Source organism: Austrofundulus limnaeus, unplaced genomic scaffold, assembly GCF_001266775.1.
Source record: "Austrofundulus limnaeus strain Quisiro unplaced genomic scaffold, Austrofundulus_limnaeus-1.0 Scaffold114, whole genome shotgun sequence".
Classification (NCBI taxonomy): Eukaryota; Metazoa; Chordata; class Actinopteri; order Cyprinodontiformes; family Rivulidae; genus Austrofundulus; species Austrofundulus limnaeus.
The window spans coordinates 995694-1005988 of NW_013952516.1; the positions used below are offsets into that span (position 1 = coordinate 995694).

Sequence of the window (10295 nt, forward strand, 5' to 3'; positions counted from 1 at the left end):
GGTAAAAAAGCATAAAAAGAATATTAACAGCTTTTATTTGTTCTATTGAATTCTGGAAGTGAAACTGAATAATGAAGAAACTGTATTTTCTCTTCTAAATATAAATGTCTTCATTGGGGAGTAACCGGTTTTGTTGTTAGATTTATGAAGGGGAAAGAGCTTTAAAGGCATGGCACACTGCCACTTCATTCATTTGCATAAAAAGTGCTGAAAGGTTACAAATCCGGTACAGAGTCAGCATTTAAAGAGTGTTTTAGTTCAGGAAAAAGCCCGTCTGCATCAAAGCTCCGAACATCAAGTATTAATCAAATACAAATAAATTCCTTCCACATAACTGTGATCTGATCAGATAAACCATCAGCGATGTGACGTCTTATTCAGTCTGAGGTATTACAGCAGCAACTGGAGATTCTCTTTTTAAGCACAAAGAGTTTTTCCTTTCCCCCCTTTCTTCTGCAATTCTTCTCACTGTTATGATTTTCCATTGATTTTAATTAAGACTTGCTCAGCAGGAGAAAATTCCAGCCAGATTACTGTGTAAGAACAGGACGATCAGCACATTACCCACCCCCCGACCCCTCAGCCAAACAGATAGACTGCTGCAGTGAAAAGTGGAGTTACACAACTGCTTCTTAAAGTTCACCAATGCAGAACCGACAGCAGCACTCAGACACCAAACACATCAAACATATAAACAACACAGAGATAAGTCTTCTTCACTTTGTTACTGTAAACTATTTTTATTATTAAGCAAGAAAAATGAGTTGTTGAGATGTAAATACCTCATTACTTTAAAATTTGGCTTCAAATTCCCAACTTACTCYTCTGTTTTATGGATATTTAGGATGTGTGACGTGTGTGTGATCAGCAGTGAGCAGTAATGAGTAATCAGTTTACATCAGTTTAAAAAATGCTCCATCAACTTCACAACGTCTGAATTATCCCTACAAGAGCAGAAAAGATAAGATATATAAAAGAGGAGAGAAAGAAAAGGCTGTCCTTAAAAAGTCCTGCTTTTCTCTGCTTGCTGCTCTCTGTTTCAGTTGTCCAGATGTCAGAGTCAATTTGACCCTGAGTTGTAAATCCCTCCCATTGCCTGAAGGGAAATTACTTTTGTAAAGCACTGGCAAAGAACAGAATTCACTTTGTTCCAGACACCTCCTGAGGATGAGAAGAATAAATAAATAATAAATAAATAATAGGAGGAGAATCCAGGAATAAACTTTAATCTGACCATCCTCACATAAACAGATTAAACTCTGATGTTTGTTTTCAATCTGAGAAAAAAAATGTCTCTTTTGTGCAGTTGAAGTTAAAGTGGAACTGTCTCTCCTGGACAAAGAAAAAGAGGTGGACGGCCTGTCGCCCAACGGAAAAGCGAGTCCCTTTGCTGACTGCAGACTGAACGGGGCCCTGGCACACGGCTCTGATGACGACTCCACGTTGCTCCCACTCGGCCCCAAGTCCCGAGACTATGTGGAGGCCTCCGTGTGTCACGTTAAAGACTTGGAAAATGGACAGTAAGGGATTTTTCATCTCCAACTCAATATAGATGCACAAATATATAAACTGTTACTTCTTTCATTAGCATCCCCCCCCCCCACCCAAGTATATAATATTTAAATGGAATTTGAACTTGTCAAGTTGTGGTGCAGGAATGAATCCAAGTCCGGACAGAAGATGAGATTTTTAAATAAAAAGATTTATTAAACAAAACAAAAGAGCTGTCAGGGCAGCTAAAACAAAACTGAAACTCAAAAGGACACGAGGGGCAAGGAGACAGTAGGAGAGTTCCATGTAATGATCCAGTGAGGGTGTGGAGTAACTGGCCAGTATGTAACCAATATGCAAATTAGCCTGCAGTACCACTGCTCTACCCATATGAGCAGCAAAAACACGTTTTTAGACCAAATATTACAGATTTGAACAAATACGCACAAAAACATCAAAATTAGCACAGAAACAGAACTATAAAACATTTCAGACACATTCTAGACAGTTTATCAGCTAAAAAGGTTAATTTTGGGGTAAGTTACTCTTTAAACTAACAGAGGAAATGAGGAAATGATGAACACCTGGTGGCAGGACTGATTGGAGATGACTGAACAGGTGAGGATGATTAACTGAGAATAGACTAAGAATTAAGCTGAGGAAACTGAAGGGTGGAAACACAGGGAAAAACACAAGAACAACAAAAACACACATCCTCACAGAACTTGGTCTAATATGAGGACCTGCAGTTAAGAATCCACAGTGGAAACTATGGGTAGAATAGGTACAAGGGAGAGCACTGACAGATTAGATTAGATTAGATTAGATCTCACAGCAGCAACAAAGAAGCCTAATTAAGTTATAAAGTTAAGCAAGTTTAATTACTTGATCAATAAGGTTTTGGTTCTGAAGCACCTTCTTCAAAACTGCAAAATATTCYACTTTTGCATGAACAAAGTTGTGATATCTTTATGTTGGACATTTATTATTTGTACTGTGGTCTCAAACCTAACGTTTTTGTTTCAACAAAAATGTAAACAAAAAAGGCAAATAACTTTAAGATATTAAGATTTGTTTTTGTTGTTTGAAAGTATGGCACTTCTTTTTAATTTTGTTTATCAGCACTTTGTGGATTACTGCATTATGATAGTTTTGCATGAAAAGCAAAGTTTCTCAGCTTCGTATTTAAAAAATGTAGAGATTCAGAGAAACCTCTGTGTGAGGAACGAGACTTCAGACCAAAAATAACCAGAGAAAATGTTGCCTGAATGCTGCTGGATGACTTTGATATAAAGTGCAGATAAAGCTGAAACTGAGTTGTCAAAGCTAAAGAAGTATTGACAACACAAAGTTTAAAAGTTACCATAATATTGCTTCTTTATAATATTTGCTCAAATCTGAAGGCATTTTTATTCACGCAGGCTTTTAGTTAAGTTTTGTTTTCTTCTTTTTATTGTTTTTGATTATGCTTGTTTTGTTTTTATAGTTTTTAGTAATTTTGTTCTTTGTGATGTTTTTGTCTGTGAAAGGTGCTAAAAATGTTACTTATAATGATGATGGTGGATTAGTACACAGAGCATTAATATCATGGTTTGATACATTTTTTAGGTGAGCTGCTCCAGTAATGTATTCATTTGCAGATTTGTACAAAAGTGAATTTCCTGCTGAAATGCAAAAACATTTTTCTTTTAATTTTCTTTTTTTATTTGGGTGTGAAGCYGTGCTGTGTTCTTGTGTTTGGGACAGAATGAGAGAGGTTGACTTGGGATGTGGAAGAGCTTTGTTGGTCAAAGAACACGGAGAGTTTTCAGCCATGGGCCACAAATGTCCACACTATGGAGCCCCCCTGGTTAAAGGTGAATCACATAGTTACTGAGATTAAATCACATTATAAAAAAGACAAAATTTCATATATTTAAGATTTTTGTTGTTGTTGTTGTTGTTGCAGGTGTGCTATCTAAAGGACACGTGCGCTGTCCATGGCACGGTGCCTGTTTCAACATTTCAACAGGAGACATCGAGGACTTCCCGGGTCTGGACAGTCTCCCTACCTTCCAGGTGAACGTCCCTGCTGCTTTCTCAGAACACATTCCAAACTGTGTGGTGTCTTTAAACAGCTTCAAAAAGTGTACACATCAGTCATGTTTGTTTGCTCCAGGTCAGAGTTGAAAAGGACAAGGTGATCATTCGTGCAAACAAGCAGGTAAAAATATATACATATAAAGGATTTATATATTTTCAAAAAGGGCACACTTAGTGAGAATATCATCCTCTTTTTTTTGTTTACTTCCAGGCTCTTCAGTCACAGAAAAGATCTAAACCTATGGCCCGATGTTCAGCTGTCATCAACTCCAGCTCAGGCTTCAGTCACGTTCTCATTATTGGCTCAGGTTGCTGTGTTTCTTTACTTTTCTTCACTAAAAGGAAAAAAAAACATCTTTCTTTAATTTCTCACAGCTGCCATATTTTATTACGACATTCTAGTGATGTTTTTGTTGTCAGGTCCAGCAGGTTTGGTGTGTGCAGAGACACTGAGGCAAGAAGGCTTCACTGATCGCATTGTGATGTGCACCATGGACAGACATCCTCCGTATGACAGGCCTAAACTGAGTAAGGTTTGTACACAGACCCAGATTAAACCCACTGAGACAGAGTTCCTGTCGCCAACAGCCTTATGTAACAATCAGTTCAAAACTAAAAGGTTCACAGCTGCTTGTCAAAAATTTTACTTTATTTAAAAGGTTTGTGTGATTGCTGAGTGCTGAAAAAAATAAAAACAAAGAAGAAAACTAAGTATATTTTGAAGAGAAGAATATTTCTGAAGAAACTAAGAATATTTCAATGCATTTATATGAAAAATATTTGTAAATAAAGATAAAAATGAACAAAACTCTAGTTAAATGAATACTAACTAAAAGCCAAAAGAGGCAAAATGCTAACTAAAGTCTAAAAGTTGTCAAAAGTTGACTGAAATCTAAGTTTCAAAAAAATTAGCTATTATTATTAAAATGCTATAAAACTATCTTTAAAAATAATCTCAAAGTATAAATTGCTAATTATGTGGTTCGAAGAGGTAGTGGGAAGCAAAAGATTAGCTGAAAACTAAAAAGTAGCATAAAAAGACAAAAATAAATCCAGAATGTTGAAACTGATTTTCTGAAGGAACTGAATTATATATTATTATAGTTATTACTTACTTATTATATTATATATTAAATAAGTTGAATGTTTTTTATATAAAAATGACTAAACTGGTACAAATTATGCAGAAGTAGATAGCAAAAAACTCACAGGAAAAAAAAACAAGAAAATAAATGCTGACTCAGCTTCCACACATCTACAGACAGAATGTGTCCCATATGAGTGAGATGAGTTGCTTTTASTTTAAGGATTCTTCTGTTTCCTCAGCTCTGACTTGTTTAACCCTCAGTCCTTAGAGAGCACAGCAGAGCAGCTGAGGTTACGCTCCCTGGACTTCCTGCAGGACCACGATATTGAACTGTTCACAGAGAAAGAGGTGAGGGACCTTKGATTATGCTTGGAATGGTAAAGCTTGCTGAATCAACAGACTTTTTTCTCCTTTATTTTGTATTTTAAACTTTCACTAAAATCCGATTTATGTGACTCTGCAAGTCTGCAATACTTGTTTTAGGTTGTAGCCCTGGACGTGAAGGGCCGAGCGGTGACGTTTGAAGATGGTTTGAGGATGGAGTACAGGAAACTTTTTATTGCCACTGGCAGCAAGTACGAAAAATATATATTCTATGTGATGGTTAGGCAGCAGAGATTGTAAATAATATCTGAATGCTTTAATTCTTTCCTGTTTCAGACCAAAGCCGATGAACTACAAGGGTAAAGATGTCAGGAATGTGTTCCACCTCCAGACGCCTGAGGATGCAAACAGCATAGCGAAGCTGGCCAACAACAAGAACGCTGTGATTGTCGGGACATCGTATGTTGGTGAGATCTGAATTTAAACCTCATAATAATTTGAAAACAATCAAAAACCAATTTAATAAATGGTTAAAACTGACAATATTTTTTGAATTTTCTTTGATTTTTGCTCTTTTCACTTCAAAAATGTTCAGATGAATGAGTCATAAGGACAGGAAATATTCTGTAAATTGATAACAACAAATGGAAGATTTCCCAATGTGTTATTTTAGGGTAATAAACATGTTTGAAAAAAAAAATGCATTTCAGAGACACTAAGTCTTTCAGGTGTAAAAACGGAGCTGAGAGAATTGAATCACTTTTTGTTGACATGTTGATATCAATCTTAGGCGACCAGTATAACTTTAAAGTTGTGTCTTTGTTGGGTTTGCAGGGATGGAGGTGGCTGCAGCTCTGACTGATAAGGCCCACTCAGTCTCTGTCATCGGGGTCGAGTCGCTCCCCTTCAAAACGACTCTCGGGGAGAAAGTAGGGAAAGTCATAATGAAGGTAAWGTCCCTCTCCTGGGAAATCAAGCATTTTTTGGATCATGAAGCACCTCCACATTACCGCCATCAGCATTCTTCCTGAGAGGCGCCCACTGGCCTAAAATGCTAAACTCATTATTTATTTCTGGTCGATAGTGCAAACCCCAGAGTGATGGTTTAGATCTTTTCATTAGCAGCAATTGATCACYGAGGTCACATGGAAAATGAGCTGTGTTTTGTGGGTTTTTGAGCATTCACTGTAAGCGTTTGTCTCTGCAGCTGTTTGAGACGAACAGGGTGAAGTTCTACATGCTGAACGAGGTGTCAGAGATGATTGGTCATCATGGACAGGTATTCAGAAAGTGAGAGAAACAGCATAACATGTTGCTTAAGATGCACTATTATTTATGATTTATAGTGAAAATCAGACAAGACACGCAATATTTTTTACTAAAATAAAAGCACTTTAAAAAAACAGTGAATTTTCACTATAAAATAATTTGAGAGTGTGTTTTCAGTTTTAGAGTGGGTGTCTGAAATAAGTCCTCAGAGATGCTACAGTAGGTGATGCACGAATAATGACCTTTAGATGAATTTACATTTTTTTAGTTTAATTCAGTCAATTTATGTCCTCAAATGATATAAATTAGTTTTAACGATCACTTAGGTTTTAATTTGTGTTCATGTGTTATGAATCAACCAATAAACTGAGACATAACTGCATAAACCTGTTTATCAGTCTTGGATCCCATCATAAAACCAGACACAGAAACCAGTAAAACACTCTTAAAGTGACTGGAATACTTATTTAACTTTTTATCGTGTGCAGTGAAACATGCTGAACATAAATATTCAAAAGTTTAGTTTTAATTTGAAATGTAGAGCTGAAACGTGACCATTTCTTTCTCTGTCTCGAAGCTAAAAGAGGTGGTACTTAAGAGCGGGAAAGTCCTGCGAGCAGATGTGTGCGTCATCGGAGCAGGTGAAGCCTGCACGTTGAGAAATCCCCCTTTTTGTTCTTTAGTCCTTTCTGTCACCCAGCTTCATGTTTAACCTGCTCTGGTGTCTGTACTTCTGCAGGAAGCGTTCCTGCCACAGGTTTTTTAAAGCAGAGCGGCATCCACTTGGACTCCAAGGGCTTCATCACTGTGAACAAGGTGCTTTACAAATCCAGAGGGTCTGAGGGGAAATATGGTTTTTGTCACGTTTGTGAATCACTTTCTTCCTCTAAACTTGGTCCTGATCTGCAGATGATGCAGACAAACATTGATGGGGTCTTTGCTGGAGGAGATGTGGTGATGTTTCCCTTCCCACAACGCAACAACAAGAAGGTGAACATCCCTCACTGGCAGATGGCTCATGTACAYGGTGAGTGCTCCCCAGCTTCAGGCTGCAGGCTGAAGGCAGGTACTGTGAAGTGCTCAAAGATAAATTAATCTCTCTGATTTATTGTCATGCTGGCCGACAGGCAGGGTGGCAGCTCTCAGCATGATGGACAGAACCACTGAGATCAAAACTGTGCCTTACTTCTGGTCGGCCATGTTTGGGAAGACAATCCGCTATGCAGGTTGGGAAGGCTTTGTTTTTGTCTGTGACTTAAATCCCTACAGGAGGTAAACAATGCAAATAAACCTACAATTATAAGAGTGTCCTTAAAGCTAAATTATTAAACCAAAACAAGAAACCAACAGGAAATAYGTCATGCAAATATAGCACGTAATTTAAGTCAGCGTGTGTTCAAGTTGTTGGTTATTCTCAGATCATCCATCCATCCATCCATTTTCTTCCRCCTATCCGGGGTCGGGTCGCGGGGGCAGCAGCTTCAGAAGGGAGGCCCAGACCTCCCTCTCCCCAGCCACTTCTTCCAGCTCCTCCGGGGGAACCCCAAGGCGTTCCCAGGCCAGCCGAGAGACATAGTCCCTCCAGCGTGTCCTGGGTCTTCCTCTGGGCCTCCTCCCGGTGGGACGTGCCCAGAATACCTCACCAGGGAGGCGTCCAGGAGGCATCCTTACCAGATGCCCGAGCCACCTCAACTGGCTCCTCTCGACGTGGAGGAGCAGCGGCTCTACTCTGAGTCCCTCCTGGATGACTGAGCTTCTCACCCTATCTCTAAGGGAGAGCCCAGCAACCCTGCGGAGGAAACCCATTTCGGCCGCTTGTATCCGGGACCTCGTTCTTTTGGTCATGACCCAAAGCTCATGACCATAGATGAGGGTAGGAACGTAGATCGACCGGTAAATCGAGAGCTTCGCTTTCTGACTCAGCTCTCTCTTCACCACGACGGACCGGTACAGCACCCGCTTTACAGCAGACGCTGCGCCAATCTGCCTGTCGATCTCCTGCTCCCTTCTTCCCCCATTCGTGAACAAGATCCCCAGATACTTAAACTCCTCCACTTGAGACAGGGCGACCCCCCTGACCCGGAGAAGGCACTCTGCCCTTTTCCGGCTCAAGACCATGGCCTCGGATTTGGAGGCACTGAGCCTCATCCCGGCCGCTTCGCACTCGGCCGCGAACCGCTCCAGCRAGAGCTGCAGATCTCGTTCCGATGAAGCCAACAGGACCACATCATCCGCAAAAAGCAGAGATGCGATCCTAAGGGCACCAAAACGGATCCCCTCAACACCTCGGCTGCGCCTAGAAATTCTGTCCATGAAAGTAATGAACAGAATCGGTGACAAAGGGCAGCCTTGGCGGAGTCCAACTCTCACCGGAAACGAGCCCGACTTACTGCCGGCAATGCGAACCAGACTCTGACACCGGTCGTACAAGGACCTGACAGCCCGTATCAAGTGGCCCGGTACCCCATACTCCCAGAGAACCCCCCACAAGGACCCCTTGGGACACGGTCGAACGCCTTCTCCAAGTCCACAAAACACATGTAGACCGGTTGGGCGAACTCCCATGCACCCTCCAGGACCCTGCTGAGGGTGTAGAGCTGGTCCAGTGTTCCACGACCAGGACGAAAACCACATTCTCAGATCAAATGTGTCTAAAATTTGCAGCAAATACAAATATAACAGGAAGATTGTAAGAWGAAAACCATCAGATTTTATTCTCACACAATTATCCTCAGGAAAATGTCAAAAGGTGAGGGGAGCAAACTGAAGGTGGCAGGATTAGTGATATTTCTGTGGTTGTTCTGTKCTTTTTATTCTTGTTGATTCAGTTTGTTTTCATCATGTTCCTTCCTGTCCCCTCTGTGTCATTCACCTTGTATTCCCTCAGTCAGTCCTACTCCATCTCACACCTGCTCCTTGTATTCMTTAGTCCCAGCTGTCACCACTCGTCTCATCACTCCCTGCTGGTTTTGTTGTTTGCTACTTGTCTTTAAGTGTTCCTTGTCACCTGTTCCCTAAGTGTGTTTTGTTTGTCATAAAAAGTCATCACATCAACACAACTTTACTTAAATTCTACTTTGTTGTCAAAGCTGGGATGTTCAYGTGTTATTTAAAATGTTATATCTGTGGTTTTGTTTCCACTTACAATAAAGAAAGCTGATTCTAATTCTGAACTTATTCTAATTCTGGTGATTTTCAGATTTTTTTAGTTAGATGTAATATTTCAGTGTAAGGCAGATGCACAATAAATTTAAAAGTACAGTGTTGTTACTGTACAGATATGAAATGCACCATTTGTTCACATAAAATGATAAAAGTAAAGTTTTGGAAGCCTTATATATTTATTGTTTTGTCTTTGTGGAGGTTATGGTGATGGATTTGATGATGTCATTATTCAAGGAGATCTGGATGAACTGAGATTTGTTGCATTTTATACCAGGTAATACATTCATATATTTAACCAGAACACTAAATCAGTCTTTTATTGTGAAAGCCTATTGACTATGCCCCCCCTTCTTGTTTTGTAGGAGTGAAGAGGTGGTCGCTGTCGCCAGCATGAACTATGAYCCCATTGTATCTCGAGTGGCCGAAGTCCTGGGATCTGGAAAAACGATTAAGAAGCGAGACGTGGAGTAAGTCTTTGGTGGAGATTTAATTCTGGTCACTGTTACTGTATTCATGTTATTCTATAGGTAAAAGGGACAAACAAAGTGACAAATGTTATCACTCTATGATAATAATACTAATAATAATAATTAAATTACATATCAGGAGTGGATTTGTTTTAATGTTTCAATAACATTTCAGTCACACCCCTTGACCCTGAACAGGACAAAGCAAGTGCAACACATGGATGAATAACTGACTTAAAGGGGCAATATCATGTAAAATCAACTTTTTTGAGTTTTATATCATGTTATAATGTTATCCTCTCATCAAAAACATGCCCAGAGTCTTGCTTTGACTCATTCACGCACGTTTGAGAAATCCTGTAGTGTCCTGAGGCAGCCAGGCAGGGGAGCAAAAACCACCGGTTGGGACT

The 10295-nt window shown here is 39.9% G+C and overlaps 1 protein-coding gene across 1 annotated transcript in view; it reads left to right on the forward strand.

The window, feature by feature from the left end:
• Positions 1–1306: 1306 nt before the first annotated feature.
• Positions 1307–10295, forward strand: part of aifm3 (AIF family member 3) — a gene marked incomplete at its 5' end in the record, with an annotated part of 12954 nt that continues 3965 nt past the window's right edge. Inside the window, 17 exon segments of the mRNA XM_014014402.1 lie at positions 1307–1520; positions 3238–3347; positions 3440–3549; positions 3650–3694; positions 3785–3881; positions 3994–4106; positions 4922–5008; positions 5144–5235; positions 5321–5451; positions 5819–5934; positions 6192–6263; positions 6831–6894; positions 6993–7069; positions 7163–7280; positions 7381–7479; positions 9617–9692; positions 9781–9885. Of these exon segments, the coding sequence (XP_013869856.1) occupies positions 1307–1520; positions 3238–3347; positions 3440–3549; positions 3650–3694; positions 3785–3881; positions 3994–4106; positions 4922–5008; positions 5144–5235; positions 5321–5451; positions 5819–5934; positions 6192–6263; positions 6831–6894; positions 6993–7069; positions 7163–7280; positions 7381–7479; positions 9617–9692; positions 9781–9885 (1726 nt within the window).